Below are 21,603 nucleotides of genomic sequence, written 5' to 3'. Positions count from 1 at the left end.
CCTGTTGTCAACTGGTCTGTCCTCCAAGGCAGGAGCGGTCAGCTCACCCCACTGGGCTGGCACATCCCTCTGTCACATAGAGTGTCTGTCCCCTCTTGACTCTCCTCAGGGGCAGGCTCCCATCTAAGGGGGTCCGCCCGGGTCCTTCTCTCAGTGCAGGGCTCACCGTCCGTACAGCAGAGAGTGGACGCCGTGCTCCCTTGTTTGAGGAGGAGGGGGAGTCTAGGGCAGGGCCTTGGGCAGGCTTGGCGGGAGCGCCAGTGGACCCCAGACACCGTGTCTCCCTGGACGTTCCTCCTCGGTCCCTGGTCCATGCTCTCTGGTTTCCCCCATGGGGCTGGAGTGATGGTCTCTCCCCCTCCCCACCCCAGGAGAGCATGCAGGCTTATGTCATCAACGTCTACAACACCGTGGTGGAGGAGCTGACCCTTGAGAAGAAGCGCAGGTTCATCGCTGTGGAGCAGGAGTATTTCCGGCTCTGGTGGGATGGCGTCGCCTCGGATGAGCAGAAAGGCCAGGTAACACTGCCCTCAGGGGGTCCTCACCAGGCAGATGAGAGAGGATGCCCTGGGGGTTTCCGGGGACGACCCTCAGGAAGGTCCTGGGTTGTGCTCTGTGTGACCAGGGTGGGGCTGCATAAACCAGGGGGCCCCAACCCGGCTGAGCTTGCCCAGGATCCATTTAGCACAGGTTTGTGGTCAGCCCCATGCCCAGGGGACAGGGTTGTGTTTGATCGTGCCTTTATGGTTCATTCTGAATAACTGCAGCTCTGGCAGCCCAGCCGTGCACTCAGCTGGTGAGAATGGGGTCCCCTCTGATACTGGGCAATCCGGGGTGACCTGTGTCCACACCTTCTGACTTCATTTGTCAATCTGCGTGGACCCATGGGCCCCAGAGCCCAGGACCAGCCAGGGTGCAGGAGGCCCTGTGGATTAACCTCTGGGGCTGATTAACTCCTTGTCCAGGGGGTCAGAGGTCCTGGTCCAAGGAGGGACAGCCTGGGGCTAGGGCCTCCCCTTGTTCCCCGTGGGATCACAGGTGGGGCTGGCTCTTCAGCTGCAGGTCCCACATTTGGAAGTAGGAGTGGCCTTCCTCCTCAGAGAGGCTGTGCCCAGAATGTGCCCACGGTGTGAGCACCCAGGGTGCCTCTGGGGCGTGGTCCCCTCCAGGCATCACCTGCCCTCAGAACAGTCACCAATAGTGAAACTCAGAGGCTCAGCCACCTGCTCAAGGCAGAGAGCTCAGACGGTGAAGCAGGGTGTCCCCCAGGCCCCCAGAGGGGATGCGAACCTGCAGCCTGTGGAGCCGAGAGGACGAGCCTCCCATCTGACGGGCTCTGCCGCGAGCCGGGTGCTGGGCTCAGGTCTGTACAGGTTACTCTACTGACTCCTCCCACAACCCACATGGTGAGGACACTGATCCTACTGCACAGAGCTGGTCCGGGTTCAGAGAGGGCAGGCAACTGGCTCAAGGTCACACAGCTTATAGCTGACAGCTGGGTTCTGGGTCAGTATTGTGAATCAAAGCACAGCTCTCTGGGTGTCCACTGGGCAGTTCTTCCTTCTTTTACACAGACATCCCCAGACCCAAGTCACTTAATCCTACTCCCACAGTAAAGTGTCCGCTGGCTAAGACCTAGCCAGGAAATTCAGTAATATGTCCCTGGAAACTAGCAATTATCTCTGAGTTGTTTGGACTGAATCCCAGTGTCTGAATGGTGCCCATCATAAAGCAGGTACACATTTAAAACAGTACATGGTAGGAGTCATTCCACATTTCTCAAATGAATGAACTGCGAAGAGAGTACTTTCAGATCAGATACAAGCCACAGTCTCCCAAGAGCATGATGTGCTTATTGTCACAGTCCTTGATTGTATGCTTCTATTCTTCCCTTCTTTCATGGATGTATTTTATTGTTTGCACCATGAGGTCTGTGGGTTGTTAGCTCCCTAGTTAAAGTAAAAAGGAAAGTAACTCAGTCACGTCCAACTCCTTGCAATCCCATGGACTGTAAGCTGACAGTTTTCTATGTACATGGAATTCTCCGGGTATGAATACTTGAGTGGATAGCTGTTCCCTTCTCCAGGGAATCTTCCTGACCCAGGGATCAAACCAGAGTCTCCTGCATTGTAGACAGATTCCCCACCATCTGAAACACCAGGGAAGCCCAAGAAGGGATCAAACTCACATCCTCGCCACTGAAACTGCATCCTACACGCTGAAGTCCCAGGAAATTTCCTTCATTCCTGTATTCTAAAATATCTGTTAGGCAGTCATGTGACAAATGCAATTTGAAGAGCATGCTACAAATGTACTAGCCTGAAACCATAAAAATTATGAAACAGAAAGTCTCAGAAAGTGTTGTAAATTTAGGGATAAACTCCAGTGTTCTTGCCTGGAGAAGCCCATGGACAGAGGAGGCTGGTGGGGCACAGTCCATGGGGTCGCAAAGAGTTGGACATTCCAAGAAACTGAGCATGAACACACGCACTCGTTACTAATGTGAAATAGCCTGAGTTTTGATCATCATATAGCAGTTGTAATGATCTTTGTCTCTCAAAAATGACCTGAACTATTCAGATAAAGGCATGCAATTGCTAACTTGTACTTTCAAATGGTTTAGAAAAAGAATAATGTGTGTAATGACATGGGGGAGTGTTAACAGAAAGAGGTAAAAAATATTAGCAATGAGATAATCTGGAGAATGATTTATGGGAGTTTTTTGGTACAATTCCTGCAAGTTTTCCATAATTTTGGCATCATTCAAAAGCAAAAGGTGTGAACATATGTACCTGTGTATATGCCTGACGAAGCAGCAGCCAGGGCCAGGTCCTGTTCTCAGAGATGGACACAGTGCTGACAAGGACAGACAGCATCCTGCTATTTGCAGAATAAATGAGGCTGAGGAGTTTGAAGGAAGGACCATGAGATGCTATAGGCATGTGCCCAGAAAAATACAACTGGCTCAGCCCAGGGGATATAACCTGGCCTTTTCTCTCTGCCCACCATGCCAAGGTCCACCAGCTCGTGGCCGAAGGTCGCCTGGAGTTTGTCCTTGGAGGCCAGGTCATGCACGACGAGGCTGTGACCCACTTTGATGACCAGATCCTCCAGCTCACAGGTTCGATTACCCTTCCCCAGACCAGGGTCCCTGGGGCCTCCATGGGGCTGGGACTGGGTGTCTGAGCCCTCGTCCTGGGCTCCATCTTCACCTCTCAGCAGGAGACTGACCAGTCAACACTGTGATTGCTGGTACTGTGCCCATGTCTGTGCCTGAGTGCAGGGGATAAGGGTGTGGATTCTAGACCAGCCGGCCTGGCTGTCTCCTGACTCTGCCCCTTCCCAGCCCTGTAACCCTGGGCAAGTGATGCAACCTCATTAGGCCTCAGTTCCCTCCTCTGGAAAAGTGCTTGATAGTGATGTAAGATCCACCCCAAAGGGGTGTTACTAGGATTAAATTGGGATAATTCCAACAGAGCACATAGTGTACAGTGTGTGGGTCCCTAGTAAATGATCAGTAAACGTCAGATGCCATCTCTGCTATCACCTCACCCACCAGCACCAGAACCAGCACCACCACTAACAGCTCAGCATGTCATTGCATCACTTCTAACACCAGCACCTCCAACACCATCACCATCACCATCACAACCATTACCCCCACCATCACTATCTACACCTGGACCACCTCCAACACCAATGCCACTGCCACCATCACCACCATCCCTTCCATCTCCACACACACTGGCCACTCACAGGCACATTCCTCTCCATTTAACAAGTGTTCTCTACACATATCACCTCACTCACCACTAAAGGCAGGGTGTGCAGAGGGCATCATGCTCTCAGACTCCTTTGCAGAAGAGACACTAAGACTGAGGCTACAAGAAGGACAAAGAGTCAGTGGATGAGCTCTACCCATCGGCACTCCACTGAAGAGGGACTGTGTGTAGGACATCATGATGGCATTTGGCTTTCCTTTCCTCCAAATGTGTTCCTTTTTATGGCTGATAATATTCCTCCTTGGAAGGAAAGTTATGACCAACCTAGATAGCATATTAAAAAGCAGAGACGCTACTTTGCCAACAAAGGTCCAACTAATCAAGGCTATAGTTTTTCCAGTGGTCATATATGGATGTGAGAGTTGGACTGTGAAGAAAGCTGAGTGCCAAAGAATTGATGCTTTTGAACTGTGGTGTTGGAGAAGACTCTTGAGAGTCCCTTGGACTGCAAGGAGATCCAACCAGTCCATCCTGAAGGAGATCAGTCCTGGGTGTTCATTGGAAGGACTGATGCTGAAGCTGAAACTCCAGTACTTTGGCCACCTCATGAGAAGAGTTGACTCATTGGAAAAGACCCTGATGCTGGGATGGATTAGGGGCAGGAAGAGAAGGGGACGACAGAGGATGAGATGGCTGGATGGCGTCACCGACCTGATGGACATGGGTTTGAGTAAACTCCGGGAGTTGGTGATGGACAGGGAGTCCTGGCATGCTGCGTTTCATGGGGTTGCAAACAGTCGGACATGACTGAGTGACTGAACTAAACTGAACTGAATATTCCATTGCATATATGTATCACAACTTCTTTATCCATGTCAACAGATATCTCGGCTGTTTCCATATCCTAGCTAATGCAAATAGTGCTGCAGTGAATATTGGGGTACATATGTCTTTCATTATTAGTGTATAGGAGTGCAAGGGATTTCAGTTTACTAATTTTATATCCTGTAACTTTACTATCTATTCTCAGTATTCTAAGGAATCCCTTAGAAGCAATGGAGTAGCCATCATAGTCAACAAAAGAGTCTGAAATGCAGTACTTGGATGTAATCTCAAAAATGACAGAATAAGCTCTGTTTGTTTCCAAGGCAAACCATTCAATATCACAGTAATCCAAGTCTATGCCCCAACCAGTAACACTGAAGAAGCTGAAGTTGAACAGTTCTATGAAGACCTAAAAGATCTTCTAGAACTAACATCCAAAAAAGATGTCCTTTTCATTATAGGGGACTGGAATGCAAAAGTAGGAAGTCAATAAACACCTGGAGTAACAGGTAAATTTGGTCTTGGAGTATAGAATGAAGCAGGACAGCGTGTAATAGAGTTTTGCCAAGAGAAGGCACTGGTCATAGCAAACACCCTCCTCCACCAACACAAGAGAAGACTCTACACATGGACATCACCAGAAGGTCGACCCCAAAATCAGGTTGATTACATTCTTTGCAGCCAAAGATGGAGAAGCTCTATACAGTCAGCAAAAACAAGACCGGGAGCTGACTGTGGCTCAGATCATGAACTCCTTATTTCCAAATTCAGACTGAAGTTCTGGAGAAAACCACTAGACCATTCAGGTATGACCTAAATCAAATGCCTTATGACTATACAGTGGAAGTGAGAAATAGATTTAAGCGACTAGATCTTGATAGACAGAGTGCCTGATGAACTATGGATGCAAGTTCATGACATTGTACAGGAGACAGGAATCAAGACCATCACCAAGAAAAAGAAATGCAAAAAAGCAAAATGGCTGTCTGAGGAGGCCTTACAAATATCTGTGAAAAGAAGGGAAGCAAAAAGCAAAGGAGGCAAGAAAAGATATATGCATTTGAATGCAGAGTTCCAAAGAATAGCAAGGAGAGATAAAAAAGCCTTCCTCAGCGATCAATGCAAAGAAATAGAGGAAAACAATAGAATGGGAAAGACTAGAGATCTCTTCAAGAAAATTAGAGATACCATGGGAACATTTCATGCAAAGATGGGCTCAATAAAGGACAGAAATGGTATGGACCTAACAGAAGCAGAAGATACTAAGAAGAGGTGGCAAGAATACAGAGAAGAACTGTACAAAAAAGATCTTCATGACCCAGATAATCATGATGGTGTGATCACTCACCTAGAGCTAGACATTCTGGAATGTGAAGTCAAGTGGGCCTTAGGAAGCATCACGATGAAGAAAGCTAGTGGAGGCGATTGAATTCCAGGTGAGCTATTTCAAATCCTGAAAGACGACGCTGTGAAAGTGCTGCACTCAATATGCCAGGAAATTTGGAAAACTCAGCAGTGACCACAGGACCGTAAAATGTCAGTTTTCATTCCAATCCCAAAGAAAGGTAATGCCATTAGTTTTCATTCCAATCCGAAAGAAAGGTAATGCCAAAGAATGCTCAAACTACCACACAATTGCACTCATCTCACACGCTAGTAAAGTAATGCTCAAAATTCTCCAAACCAGGCTTCAGCAATACATGAACTGTGAACTTCCAGATGTTCAAGCTGGTTTTAGAAAAGGCAGAGGAACCAGAGATCGAATTGCCAACATCTGCTGGATCATCGAAAAAGCAAGAGAGTTCCAGAAAAACATCTATTTCTGTTTTATTGACTATGCCAAAGCCTTTGACTGTGTGGATCACAGTAACCTGTGGAAAATTCTGAAAGAGATGGGAATACCAGACCACCTGACCTGCCTCTTGAGAAACCTGTGTGCAGGTCAGGAAGCAACACTTAGAACTGGACATGGAAAAACAGACTGGTTCCAAATAGGAAAAGGAGTACGTCAAGACTATATATTGTCACCCTCCTTATTTAACTTATATGCAGAATACATCATGAGAAATGCTGGGCTGGGGGAAGCACAAGCTGGAATCAAGATTACTGGCAGAAATATCAATAACCTTAGATATGCAGATGACACCACCCTTATGGCAGAAAGTGAAGAACTAAAGAGCCTCTTGATACAAGTGAAAGAGGAGAGTGAAAAATTTGGCTTAAAGCTTAACACTCAGAAAACTAAGATCATGGCATCTGGTCCCATCACTATATGGCAAATAGATGGGGAAACAGTGGAAACAGTGGCTGACTTTATTTTTTGGGGGGGCTTCAGAATCACTGCAGATGGTGATTGCAGTCATGAAATTAAAAGACGCTTACTCCTTGGAAGGAAAGTTATGACCAACCTAGACAGCATATTAAAAAAAGCAGAGACATTACTTTTCCAACAAAGGTTCGTCTAGTCAAGGCTATGGTTTTTCCAGTGGTCATGTACGGATATGAGAGTTGGACTATAAAGAAAGCTGAGCACCGAAGAATTGATGCTTTTGAAGTGTGGTGTTGGAGAAGACTTTTGAGAGTCCCTTGGACTGCAAGGAGATCCAACCAGTCCATCCTAAAGGAGATCAGTCCTGGGTGTTCATTGGAAGGACTAATGTAAAGCTGAAACTTCAATACTTTGGCCACCTGATGTGAAGAGCTGACCCATTGGAAAAGACCCTGATGCTGGGAAAGATTGAGGGCAGGAGGAGAAGGGGCCAACAGAGGGTGAGATGGCTGGATGGCATCACCGACTCAATGGACATGGGTTGGGTAAACTCCGGGAGTTGGTGATGGACAGAGAGGCCTGGTGTGCTGCGGTTCATGGGGTCGCAAAGAGTCAGACACGACTGAGTGACTGAACTAAACTGAACTTAAATTTACTATATTCATTGATTCCCTCTAGTAATTTTCTGGTGGCATCTTTAGAGTTTTCTCTGTATACTATTGTGTTATCATCAAACTGTGAGAATTTTACTTCTTTTCCTGTCTGGATTCTTTTTTTTTTTTTTTTTCTTCTCTGATTGCTCTAGCTAAGACTTCCAAAACTATGTTGAATAATCATGGCAAGAGTGGGCACCCTTGCCCTATTGCTCATCTTAGAGGAAATGCTTTCACTTTCTCACCGTTGAGAGCAATGCTGGCTATGGCTTTGTCATATAAGTCCTTTATTATGTTAGGTTCCCTGGTAGCTCAGACAGTAAAGCGTCTGCCTACAATGTGGGAGACCTGGGTTTGATCCCTGGGTCAGGCAGATCCTATGGAGAAGGAAATGGCAACCCACTCCAGTACTCTTGCCTGGAAAATCCCATGGACGGAGAAGCCTGGTGGGCTACAGTCCATGGGGTCGCAAAGAGTCAGACACGACTGAGTGACTTCACTTTCACATGCTTCTTCTATGTCTACTGTCTGGAGAGTTATAATAAATGAATGTATGATTTTGTCAAAAGCTTTTTCTTAATCTCCTGAGATGACCATGTGGCTTTTATCTTTCATTTTGTTAAGATGGCGTGTCATATTGATTGATTTGTCTCTCCTGTGATGGTGATATTCTCTATACTGGACAATCCTTGCATCCCTGAGATAAAGTCTACTTTATCATGATGTATGATCTTTTTAATGTGTTGTTCAATTCAGTTGGCTAGAATTTTGTTAAGTATTTTTGCATCTATGTTCCCCAGTGATATTGGCATGTAATTTTCTTTTTTGTGGCATCCTTGTCTGGTTTTGGTATCTGGGTGATGGTGGTCACATGGACTGAACTCTGATGATTTTTTCCTGTGTAATTTTCTGGAATAGTTTGAGCAGGATAGGTAACAGCTCTTCTCAAAACTTTTGACGGAATTTGCCTGTGAAGTTCTCCTGCCATGGGTGTTTGTCTGTTGGAAGATTTTGTGAATACAGTTTTGGGAATCTGTGCTTGTGACTGGCTTGTTCATATTTTCTATTTCTTTCTGGTTCAGTTTTAGAAAGTGATATTTTTCTAAGAATGTGTCCATTTCTTCCAGGTTGTCCATTTTACTGGCCTATATTTCCTCATAGTAGTCTCTCATGATCGTTTGTATTTCTGTGTTGTCTGATATAATTTCTTTTTCATTTTCAATTTTATTGATTTGAGTCTTTCTATTTTTTTGATGGGTCTGGCTAATGATTTATCAATTTTGTTTAGCTTCTCCAAGAACCAGCTTTTTGTTTTATTGGTCTTTGCTACTATTTATTTCATTTCTTTTAAAATTTATTTCTGTAGTGATGTTTGCAATTTATTTCCTTCTGGTAACTTTGGGGTTTTTTGTTTTTCTTTTCCATTTGCTTCAGGTGCAAAGTTAGATTGTTTATTTGATGGTTCTCTTGTTCCTTGAGTAGGCTTGTATTGGTATAAACCTCCCTCTTAGCACTGCTTTTACTGCATCCCATAGGTTTTGAGTCACTGTGTTTTCATCTCCTAGGTCTTGATAAAGACTCTCAAGACTTAGTTTTAGACAGAATATCTCTATGGGGGGATGGCGGTTTTCCCACCAGCTCAGAGGACAGGATGAGCTGAGTGTGGGCAGCAGGCCCTGGGGGTGTGAGCTCATCTCCTCCCTGAGCTGACCCGTCCCAGCTGCGATTCTCAGCAGAGGCCTGGAAGGGAGACGGGACACAGGGGGCGTGTCCCCAGCCACCCCACCCTCTGGGAGGTAGCCCAGCTCAGGTCACATGGGGGCTGGGGCTCCCCTAACTGCAGTGACAGAAGCAAATGTCCCCGAGAGGGAAGGACACGGCTGGGACAGTGCTGCGAGGAGCCTGCTGCCCTGGTTTCTCCGGCCCCAGCTCTCGGCCTGTGCCTACCCCCTCCCCCTCCCAATACCAGTCACCCCCTGTCTCCTGGGTGCCCCTCTGTTCCACCTCCCTCCTCTCTGACTCCTCCTCAGCAGAGTTAAAAACTGGAAGGAAGCAGGTCTCTGCAGCTGAGGCAGAGACCACAGTTCCGATGCCCCCTTGGCCTCTCGGGCACCTTGGCCCCTGCGCTCCTGCCCCGCCCTGCATCACTGGGCGGGGAGGTCTTGACCTGGTCTCTGTGCTCATTAGGACGCTGGCTCAGCTGCATGAAGGTGACAGTGACGTGACTCAAGTAAGAGGGAAGGCTGCTTCTCTCAGGGCGGGGGTGGGGTGTGGCGTCTACACTGCGCGCTGCTCTGGGCCATCGGGGTCACTGCTCCACAGAGTAATGGGGCTTCCAGTAGCTGGTGTGTTTCACTCTGCCACCCCACAGCCTGTCCCTGCCTTCCTCGCATGGCTGAAGGTGCCTCACCCCCCTGAAATATCATCTCAGTTGGGAAGAGGAGGGGAATGAAGGGAAGAGGGCAGTACATTCTCGAGAAGGTGACCCTGAACTACCTTCATCGCTTCTGGGCACATCCACTGTTCAGAACCTCATCACGTGGTCTGTCATCCTCAGGAGGCAGGGGATTGCAGGCTTCTGCCAGGAGTCTCTTGCCCTGCCCTAATTAGGAGGGGCGGTGTGGTTCTGTTACTAAAAGGCAGAGGGGAGAGTATATGTTGGGCAAAGATCAATTGTTTTATGCATTAATCACCTGTTCATCTGGACCTCAGGAAGGTTTTCTAACAGCGTTGAGAAAACCTGAGGTACACTGATTTGTCATTAAGATATTTACTGCTTCCTTACAAAGAACAGGGAGAATTTACAGACTGATTCTGCAGCCCACTGATGTTTCTCATATTCTCATATCCTCTCCCACATGATCACAGAACGGCTGCCACAGCTCCAGTCATCAGGAAAGCAAAGGGGAACAAGGGGACATTTCTTGCTGAAACTTTTTAAAACAGGAAATGTGTGAATTCTTGCCCTGAAACCCAAGCCAGCTAATGCCAAACATCTTTTTGGCTATAACTATTTGCACACCCACTTCTAGTTCCCACAGAGATGGAGGAAAGAATCAGGCAGAGGTGGATGATCTTTCCATGACCTGTGACCAGTTATAAGTCATCCCTTGGGTCTGGGTCAGTGTCTCCTGATTGAAGTGAGGATACTGAGTGTGGAATTCAGTTCAGTTCAGTTCAGTTGCTCAGTCGTGTCTGACTCTTTGTGACCCCATGAACTGCAGCACGCCACGCCTCCCTGTCCATCACCAACTCCCAGAGTTTACCCAAACTCACATCCATTGAGACGGTGATGCCATTCAACCATCTCATCCTCTGTCATCCCATTCTCCTCCTGCCTTCAATTTTTCCCAGCATCAGGGTGTTTTCAAATGAGTCAGCTCTTCACATCAGGTGGCCAAAGTATTGGAGTTTCAGCTTCAACATCAGTCCTTCCAATGAACACCCAGGACTGATCTCCTTTAGGATGGACTGGTTGGATCTCCTTGCAGTCCAAGGGACTCTCAAGAGTCTTCTCTTCAGTTCAGCTCTCTTCACTTCAAAAGTGTGGAATCAGTGTCCACCAAGTCAGCAGCTTCAGGCCCGCCCTCCTCAGGCAGACCATATGGGACAGAGTGTGCCCTCAACGGACTACTGAACCCCCGTCTCAGACCCACCATCCCCAGGGCTTCCTCCTCTCCTCCAGCTGCTTCTCCTTGGTCTGCTCTGCTTCCTGAGTCCCCTCTGCTGCTCCCACTGGTCCCCGAGTTCTCAGAGCCCTCTCCAAGTCCAACTGCCTGGCTGTCTCTTTGCAGAAGGGCACAGCTTTCTCTACGAAACATTTGCGGTCCGGCCACGATTCTCCTGGCAGGTGGACCCATTTGGTGCATCCGCCACGACCCCCACCCTCTTTGCTCTGGCGGGCTTCAATGCCCACGTCATCTCCAGGATCGACTATGACCTGAAGGAGGCCATGCAGGATAACCGGGTGAGTGGTGAGCCGTATCTACTCATCCACTTTCTCACCATCAGAACTGAAAAACGCTGCTGCACCTTTATTGATGGTGATGAGCTCCCTGTGTCTGGGGGCATTCAAGCAGAGTTAGAGAGAGACTGGCTGGCAGGCCCTGGAAGAGGGTCCTGCCCTGAGGAGGGTCAGATCAAAGTGCAGGCAGGCACCGTCTGGAGGGCCAATTCCTCCACCAATGTGGCTTTGGGAGGGCAGGGGGAATCTAGAGGAGGGGGCAGCAGACCGAGATCTTGACCATGAACCACTGAGAGGAGCGGGTGTGGGCGGCTAGGAGACTCGGGTGGGGTCTGGGGAGGGGAGCCGGCAGCCGCGTCACCCCTGGGCCTCACCCTGTTCCCTCCGGGTCTGCAGCAGCTGCAGTTCGTGTGGCGAGGGTCCAGATCCCTGTCGGCGCAGCAAGAAATCTTCACACACGTCCTGGACCAGTTTGGCTACTGCTCGTGAGCACCTGCCTCGGGCCAGTCCCGGTCCCAGCACCCTCCCTCGACCAGCTTAGCCACGCCCCTCATGGCCACGCCCCTTTCCCCTACTCAATGCTGAGGGCACGCACTGAGCACCCATCTTACAGAAGGAACAGCTGAGGCCTGGACACCCAGCCAAGGCCCCGCGGTAGCAGCCTTAGGGCAGCAGCACTGGACTCAGTACGCAGCACCAAAGCCTCCATGTCCTCGGTCTCCCTGAGTCTGAGGATTTTGTAACATTGCTCTGTCTCTATATAGAATTCTGTGATTCTGTTCATCATGACGTTTGTTGCATTATTTTTTATTTGAAAAGTGTGAAAATCGCATTATATCGTTACTGAGATTTTTACAAGCACGAAGTTCTGTGTGAAGGTGTGTGTCTCACGTGCCTCATTCTGGTCCCAGCCCTGCTCGGGGTCCTTGGAATCAGAATTGAAGGGCACAGAGATAACCGAAAGAATGAGTGATCGCACGAACTGCTCCTGATCTACGTGGAGGAAGTGGGGCCCAGAGGTGGTGGGCTCCATGGAACAGCTGAAAAATAGGGTTGTAGGGTCACGTGCCCAAGGTCCTGCAGGGCTGAAAGGTGATGCCTTCTGTCCACAGAGCTCATCTGCCCACCACTGCCCTGTCCGCCCTCTGACGGGAGACAGAGGCCCCAAGCAGGGTCTGCAGGGCCAGAGGCTCTGGCCTGGCTGAGTCCTCCCTCTTAGACCTCGGGCTGCTGCCCTTCTCAGGGCAGATCCCTAACACTTGTCTCTCTCTCAGCGAGGGATTTTACTGGGATGGCGAGCCAGTCTTCCCAGGTCCACCCACGGATGGCCTGTACCCCAGCATGGAAATGCCTGTCACTGAGAACAGCATCCCAAACTTTGCCAGTCTCCTCCTGGGCAATGTGTTGGCTCGAGCCACCTTGTTCCGGACACCACACGTCCTCTGGCCCTGGGTAAGTTGGGGTCCCAGGCCCTGGTTCCTCAGCTCTGTGCAAGGACTGCTCTTATGTGTCCGACCTCAGCACCTGGGTCCACCCCTGGACTGTGTGTCCTGTTCTAGCCAGGCCCGTGTCCATCCAGGCAGTGGGCCATCCCAGCCCCGGCTCAGTCCTCCTGCCCTGCACCCCGAGTCCTCACCCAGGCTACCAGCTCCTCCCCCCACCCAGAATCACCCCCACGGTCTCTGCCTCCAATGCAGTCCCTCCCCCACCCTGGCTCCAGCTCCTCCCCAGCCCTCCCCGTCCTTTCCCCTTCTCAAAGCTGGGAGCAGAGGCCTCGGCCTGAATCCTGGCTCCCAACTCAGGGGCTGTGAGACTGGGAACATGAGCCTCACCTTCCTCATCTGTGAAATGGGGATGATGACAGGACCTGCTCCATTGGCTTGATTTGAGGTCAGATGGGAAAGACACCCCTGGGGGACAGTGCCTGACACTGTAACCATTGTGGTCACAGCCAAACTGGATGGAGCACCCCCTGTTCTACGTGATGTATGTGTCTCCCCCATTTTCTCTGCCCCACTGGGCACAGGGGCAGTCCCTATTGGGTCCTGTCTACTCATAAGGGACCGAGAGCCAGAGAGGTTAAGGAAGCTTCCTGACGCCACGTAGGTACCTAGCAGGGCCGCTAAGAGAGTGGAATTTGTGCTCAGAGCTGTCAGAAACGCTCCCAAGTAAGAAAGCATGTGTGCATGCATGCACCCACGGTCACCGTGCTGCACATTACATCCTCATGACTTGTTTCTAAGATGGAAACATAACTTCTGCCCTCTGTCAAGCATTTAGCCTACACTGCAGCCCCTGTCTTTGGATCTACCAATATGTTCTCTCCATACATGAAGTTATTTTCCACATATTTTCTGTTTTCCTTTAATTCACGTATACCTGAGACCATATAGTATTTCATCTTTCTCTGTCTGACTTGTTTCCTGAGCTTAATGCCCTCAAGTTCCATCCATGCTGTTGCAAATGGCAGGATTTCCTCTTTTTATGGTGAATAATACTGTGTACATATATGACATGTTCTTGATCTCTTCATCCATTGATGCACATACAGGTTGATTCCATATTTCTTGCTGATTATAAATACAGCTGCAATGAACATAGGCTTGCAGAAGTCTTTTCAAGTTAGTGTTTTTGTTTTCTTTGAATAAATACAAAGAAGTGGGATGACTGAATCACATGGTAGCTCTATCATTAGTTTTTCGAGGAACCTCCACACTGGTTTCCATAATTGCTGGAACAATTTACGTTTAAATCAACAGTGCATGAATGTTTACATTTCTCCTTATCCTGACATACATTTGTTGTTTCTTTTCTCTTAGATGATAGCCGTTCAATAGGTGTGAGGTGGTACCTCTGCGTGGTTTCGATTTGTTCAACATCTTTTCCTGTGTCTGTTGGCATCTCTGTGTCTTCTTGGACAAATGTCTCCTCAGGACCTCTGCCTATTTTTTACCTGGATTACTTTCATTATTACTACTGATCTATATATGTTCTTTTTATTTCATGTATTATACCTTTTCAGATTTATGACTTGCAAATGTTTCATTTAATAGGCTGTCTTTATTTATGAAGTTTCTTTGCTGTGCAGAGGCTTTTAGTTTGATGTAGTCTTACTTGTTTATTATTCTCTGTGTTCTCTTTCCATGTGATGTCAAATCCAAAAACTCATCACCAAGATCGATGATGAGGAATTTATAGTGTATGTTTTCTCCTGGAAGCTCTTATAGTTCCAGGAGTTACAATCATATCTTTAATTAGCTTGACTTACACTCAATAAGCTCAGATATGCAGATGACACCACCCTTATGGCAGAAAGTGAAGAAGAACCAAAGAGCCTCTTGATGCAAGTGAAAGAGGAGAGTGAAAAAGTTGGCTTAAAGCTCAACATTCAGAAAACTAAGATCATGGCATCCGGTCCCATCACTTCATGGCAGATAGATGGGGAAACAGTGGAAACACTGGCAGACTATTTTTCTGGGCTCCAAAATCACTACCGATGGTGACTGCAGCCATGAAATTAAAAGATGCTTACTCCTTGGAAGGAACGTTATGACCAACCTAGACAGCATACTAAAAAGCAGAGACATTACTTTGCCAACAAAGGTCCATCTAGTCAAGGCTGTGGTTTTTCCAGTAGTCATGTATGATGTGAGAGTTGGGCTGTAAAGAAAGCTGAGTGAGGAAGAATTGATGCTTTTGAACTGTGGTGTTGGAGAAGACTCTTGAGAGTCCCTTGGACTGCAAGGAGATCCAACCAGTCCATCCCAAAGGAGATCAGTCCTGGGTGTTAATTGGAGGGACTGATGTTGAAGCTGAAACTCCAATACTTTGGCCACCTGATGTGAAGAGCTGACTCATTTGAAAAGACCCTGATGCTGGGAAAGATTGAGGGCAGGAGGAGAAGGGGACGACAGAGGATGAGATGGTTGAATGGCATCACCGCCTCAATGGACGTGAGTTTGGGTAAACTCTGGGAGTTGGTGATGGACAGGGAGGCATGGCATGCTGCGGTTCATAGGGTCACAAAGAGTCAGACACGACTGAGTGACTGAACTTAACTGAACTGAACTGTTTGAGTACAGTGTTAGGTAGTGATCTAAACTCATTCTACACCTGAGGATGTTCAGTTTTCATAAGACCATTTCTGGTAGAAGATGTCCTTTCCCCAGTTTATATTCTTGCCCTTTTGCTTTAATGTAATTACCATATACACATGGCTTTATTTCTGAGCTCTCTATTCCATCCCATTGATCTACCTGTATCTTTTTTTGTCAGTACCAGAGTATTTAGATTGCTATGGCTTTGCAGTAAAGTATGAAATCAGGATGTACGATGCTTCTAGTTTTGTTCTTCTTACTAAAGATTGCTTTGACCATTCATGGTCTTTGTGGTTCCCATAAATTTTAGGATTGGTTGTTCTATTTCTGTGAAAAATGTCATTGGAATTTTAAAAGGTTTTGCATTGAATCTTTAGATTGTTTTAGAAAATGCAGCCCTCCTCTTGCAGTCTTGAGCTCAGAATATTTTCCCACTTACTTGCATCTTCCTCCATTTCTATCATCAGTGTCGTCTAGTTTTTAGTGTACAAGGCTGTCACCTGCTCCGTGAAATGTATTCTTAGGTATTTTACCTTTTTGATGTAACTGTAAATAGGATTGTTTCCTTCATTTGTCTTTCTGATGATTTGTTGTTAGTGTGTGGAAACACTAATCAGCACGGGATTGTGTCTATTGATATTTTTATCCTTCAACTTTAATGCTTTTATTAATTTTAAGATTTGTCTCTAGCATTTTCTATAGTCACTATTTTTATGACATCATTACAGCAGCCATTAGTGAGAATTTTATTTCTTCTGTTCCGATTTCCATGCTTTTTCATTACTAATTGCTGCAGGTCTGATTTATAATACCACATTAAATAAGTGGTGAGTGGGATCATCCTTGTCTTTTTCCTGATCTCCCAGGAATAGTTTTACCTTTTATTCCACGAGTTGATGTTGGCTGTTTGCTTGTCATATATGGCCTCTAGTATATTGAGGTAATTTTCATCCACACCCACTTTGAGGAGAGTTTTTATCACAAATGGAATTTGAATTTTGTCTTATGCCTTTTATGCATCTGTTGAGATGATCATATAATTTTTATCTCACATTTTCTCACTGATTGATTTGAGGATGTTGAACGGTCCTTGCATTCGTGGAATAAATTCCTTGCATTCTGCTTTATGATGATGAAATATTGCTGTCAAGTATTGTTGATTTTGTTTGCTATTATATTGTTGAGGATTTTTGCATCTATGTTCCTAGGATATATTCAGCTATAATTTTCTTTTCTTGAGGCTTCTTTGCCTGGTTTGGTGTCAGGGTAATCTTGGCCTTGTAAAATTATATTGAAACCTTTCAGTCCCCTTCTAGTTTGTAAAATAGACTAACAAGGATCTGTATTACCGAATCCTTGATGGCAATACCAGACCAACTTACCTGCCTCCCGAGAAATTTGTATGCAGGTCAAGAGCAACAGTTAGAACCGGTCATGGAACAATAGACTTGTTCCAAATTTGGAAAGGAGTGTGTCAAGGCTATATATTGTCACCCTGCTCATTTAACTTATATGAAGAGTACATCATGTGAAATGCCAGGCTGGCTGAAGCACAAGCTGGAATCAAGATTGCTGGGAGAAATATCAATAACTTCAGATATGCAGATGGCATCACCCTTATGGAAGAAGTGAAGAGGCATTGAGGAGCCTCTTGATGAAACTGAAAAAGGAGAGTGAAAAAGCTGGCTTAAAACTCAACCTTCAAAACACTAAGATCATGGCAGCCAGTCCCATCACTTCATGGCAAAGAGATGGGAAACAATGGAAGCACTGAAGAACTTTATTTTCTTGGGCTCCAAAATCACTGCAGATAGTGACTGTAGCCATGAAAATAAAAGATGCTTGGTTCTTGGAAGAAGAGTTGTCACCAACTCAGAAAGCATATTAAAAAGCAGAGACATTCTTTTGCCAACAAAGGTTCATCAGTCAAAGCTATGGTTTTTCCACTGGTCATGTATGGATGTGAGAGTTGTACCATAAAGAAGGCTGAACACTGAAGAATTAATGCTTTTGAACTGCGGTGTTGGAGACAAATCTTGAGATTCCCTTGGACTGCAAGGAGATCAAACCAGTCAATTGTAAAGGAAATCAGTCCTGAATATTCATTGGAAGGACTGATGCTGAAGCTGAAACTCCAATACTTTGGCCACCTGATGCGAAGACCTGACTCATTGGAAAAGACCTTTATGCTGGGAAAAATTGAAGGCAGGAGGAGAAGGGGATGACAGAGGAGGAGATGGTTGAATGACATCACCAACTGGATGGCATGAGTTTGAGTAAGGTCGGGAGTTGGTGATGGGCAGGGAAGCCTAGTGTGCTGCAGTCCACTGGGTCTCAAAAAGTCAGACACAACCGACTGATTGAGCTGACTAAACAAGGATTTGTATAAATTCTTTAACATTTGATAGACATGGCCACTGAATGTTGATCTTTGCTTTCTTGAGGAGTATTTGGATCCTGGTTCAGTTTGGTTCTAGTATCCATTTGTTCAGGCTTTCCATTTACACATCATTCAGACTGGGCAGGTTATATATTTCCAGGAATTTATCAGTTTTTCTACTTTGACATCTTTCTGAGGATGCTATTAAGGTCAGTAAATTCAAGCAAGCCATTCTGTTTTTAATTCCTGTTTAGTATCTTATCATAATTAAGGTTCTTGATAACTAAGAGCAGTGCTGGGATTAAAGAAACTGTCAGGAGGTGGAATCTGTCAGACACAGAAAACCAAAACCTAAATCATCACACTTATGTGGAATTTTACAAAACCAGTCTCATAGAGAAGGAGATCAGATGTTTGGTGGCCAAAGGTGGGACTGGCGAGTGTGGAGAAGTGGGGGACTGTCTGGAACGGGCACAAACCTGCAGCTGTCAGACCAGCCAGCACTGGGGAACCACCTGAACCCGACAGAGAGAGGGGGACGCGCACAGCACAGGCCCGGGGCCTGTGCCCGCCGCGGGGGGCGGGGGTGGTCCTGGGGAGAAGAGGGGCCCACCATGTGCAGGCTGGGCTCTGCACCCAGAGGCGCAGGGCGTTGCTTCTGTCCCCCGGCTGCAGGGATGTGACAGGCAGTTCTTCAACGCCTCGCTGCAGTTCACCAACATGGACCGTGTCATGGAGGAGGTCAACAAGTTCACCTACCAGCACGGCGTCTCGATGGAGTATGCCATGCTGGGCAGCTACTTCCGGGCTGTGCACGCGCACCAGCTCTCCTGGCCAGTCCGAGACCAGCGAGACTTCCTGCCCTATTCCTCGGGTAGGAGCCTCTGGGTGGAGGGATTCGGTGCCAGGGAGGAAAGGGGCCCCCAAACACGGTGCCTGCTCAGGCCTCTGCTTGGAGCCTGCTCGGGGCCCTGGGGGAGCTGCAGGCCCTGACCCTCCTGCCTGACCCCTCCACACTCTGCCGGATTCCAGGCTCCCAGAGCCTCTCACGCTGGCCACAGGCAGCAGGTCCTGTCTCTGCCTTTTGCTCCAGTGCTGCCGGAAGGACTGCCCCGCGCCCACCTTCGCTTCCCACAAAGTCCTAATTGTCCTGGAGTGTCTCCTCCTCTCATCCCCAGGTGGTGCTTGTGGGCACCTGCCAGTGCAGGAGACACAGGGGATGCGGGTCGGATCCCTGGGTAGGGAAGATCCCTCAGAGGAGGAAATGGCAACCCACTCCAGGATTCTTGCCTGGGAAATCCCATGGACAGAGGAGCCTGGTGGGCTACAGTCTGTGGGATTGCAGAGTTGGACATGACTGAGCATGCATGCATGCATGTCACCTCCTCCAGGAAGCCTTTCCTGATCTGAAGTCTAGACTGTTGTCTCCTCTCCCCCTCAGTGCCCCAGTTTTCACCCGTTGCCACAGAGTCATTTTTGGGGGCCCTTGTCTCCCACAAGCCTGTGTTCGGGAGGCCAGGACGGTTTTGGCTGTGGATGGCACAGCCTCGGGGTGAAAGGTCGTGGAGTGAGCCTTGTGCCGGATTGTGTGCACCCGTGGAACCGTCCTGGGTCAGGAAAGTGGGGACGTTCATCTTGGTTAGTGCATCCAGTGTGAAAATGAAGTGAGATGAGGAGAGCTCATAGCCTGGTGCCTGGGCCAGAGCCAGAGCTCAGCAGAGGCAGCTGTTAACAGTGACAGCAGCATCTCCACCCGGGAGGCTGGGTGCCATCCTGGATGTGGTGAGGGCACTCCGTGTGAGGGAGCTAGTCCAGGGCCTGATCGCCCTGGAGGAAGCCCAGCATCAGCGCCTCTTCCAGGTCCAGCCCCACCCACCTCCAAGCGGACCCCCGTAGAAAATCCAGCTCCCCTATCTGCAAGCCAGACAGGAATTAAGTACACACAGCCTCCCCCTGACAGCTGGGGAGGCAGAAACACCCTCCACACCCCAGTCCAGCCTTGCTCAGGGCATCCGCGGGGGAAGGTATTGGCCAAATTATTGAACATCTGAAACCCTTACTGCATACAATGCCAGAATCCTTGAAGGATCCTTGTGGTCCTGCTCCCTTGTTTTTAAAAAAAAGAGGAGCTAAAGGGTATGAAGAAAGCTGAGGACCGAAGAATTGATGCTTTTGAACTGTGGTGTTGGAGAAGACTCTTGAGAGTCCCCTGGACTGCAAGGAGTCCATCCTAAAGGAGATCAGTCCTGGGTGTTCATTGGAAGGACTGATGCTGAAGCTGAAACTCCAATGCTTTGGCCACCTCATGGGAAGAGTTGACTCATTGGAAAAGACCCTGATGCTGGGAGGGATTGGGGGCAGGAGGAGAAGGGGAGGACAGAGGATGAGATGGCTGGATGGCATCACCGACTCGATGGACATGAGTTTTAGTAAACTCCGGGAGTTGGTGATGGAGAGGGAGGCCTGGAGTGCTGCAATTCATGGGGTCGCAGAGTCAGACAAGACTGAGCGACTGAACTGAACTGACTGAAGGGGTATGGGCATGGAGGGGAGACTGCAGCCAGGACCCCATGAGCCAGAGCAGCCCAGGGACCCTGATCAGGCCCTACCTCCCAGCCAGGTTTGCCCAGCCCTAGGTCCATGGTGGGATCACTCAGCAGGACAGGTCGTTTTAGAAGGGAGAGGTGAGGTATGTGTTTGTCCCCACGGACAGTTAGGAGACCCAGGCTCACAGCAGCATCCACGGGCTGAACATCCCCCAGGGGATCCGGGTGCCTGAGCTACGCCTCTCCGGGGCCTGGCCTCTCCCCGCCCTCACCATTCAGTAGGCACGGTGTCTCAGCAAGGTTGGCCCCAGGCGGTGTCTCAGATGCTCACCTGGGTTGAGATCACAGCTCTTGCCCCCACGGGCTGGATGGCTTTGGGTAAGTGATGTCACCGGTCTGAGGCTTGGTTCTGTCATCTGTGACATGGATTCTAGGAGGACTGGAGGGACTCCCACATGGTGGTCCAAATACAACCACTTCCCTTCTCATTTCCTTCCCTTCCGAAGAGACAGCAGGGTGGGCCCCCAGCTGCAGGGCTGGATCTAGGCTGGGTGCCACCCTGACTGCCCCAGACCTGGATTTGCAGTGCCTCTCAGGCCTTGGTCTTCTGCCTGAGTGGTGAGAAAGAGGAGCTACATACCTCTCAGGACACTTGCCCTTGGACCTCATCAGACTGGTGGAGGGCTGGCTCCTAGAGTAGTTGAGGGCCTGAAAGTAAGTGAGCAGGGTTCCAATCGAGGTGGGTGTGACACTGTCCTGTGGGCGTGGTCACACAGGAGGTGGGAGGGGAGAGAGGGTGTGGGCGGGGTTTCAATTGAGGTGGGTGTGGACACTGCTGGGTGGGCGTGGTCACACTTGAGATGGGAGGGGATAGAGGATGTGGGCGTGGTTACCAGGAGGCAGGAAGGAGTGTCTGGTCTGGGTGGGAGGGTATGCTGAAAGGTCCGGTGAAATGCGAGGTGGGGTGTGGCCACTTAGCCTTCCCCTGGAGAGGCATGGTTTAATCAGAGACTGAACTTCGAGGAGGCTTGGTCCTGACCTGAGCGCAGGGGAATCTATGTAGCTTTGACTAGTTGGGTCCGTGCTTGGAGCTGAGGCTGGGGTCGCCGGTGCCCTGACCTCTGTGCTCAGCTTCCGGGAGGAGCTG

The 21,603-nt window shown here is 48.6% G+C and overlaps 1 protein-coding gene across 1 annotated transcript in view; it reads left to right on the top strand.

Annotated features, from left to right (window-relative positions):
* The window catches only part of LOC122428158 (epididymis-specific alpha-mannosidase-like), a 41,241-nt gene that overhangs the window by 1,208 nt on the left and 18,430 nt on the right, over positions 1-21,603 (top strand). Inside the window, exons 2-7 of the mRNA XM_043447967.1 lie at positions 372-518; positions 3,016-3,121; positions 11,264-11,436; positions 11,830-11,918; positions 12,708-12,885; positions 18,586-18,784. Coding sequence (XP_043303902.1) covers positions 372-518; positions 3,016-3,121; positions 11,264-11,436; positions 11,830-11,918; positions 12,708-12,885; positions 18,586-18,784 — 892 coding nt within the window. The remainder of the gene's footprint in view (positions 1-371; positions 519-3,015; positions 3,122-11,263; positions 11,437-11,829; positions 11,919-12,707; positions 12,886-18,585; positions 18,785-21,603) is intronic.

Source organism: Cervus canadensis, chromosome 26 (assembly GCF_019320065.1).
Source record: "Cervus canadensis isolate Bull #8, Minnesota chromosome 26, ASM1932006v1, whole genome shotgun sequence".
In the NCBI taxonomy this organism is placed as follows: Eukaryota; Metazoa; Chordata; class Mammalia; order Artiodactyla; family Cervidae; genus Cervus; species Cervus canadensis.
The sequence above is the reverse complement of the archived record's forward strand: the minus strand, read 5'-3'. Positions and strand labels throughout refer to the sequence as shown.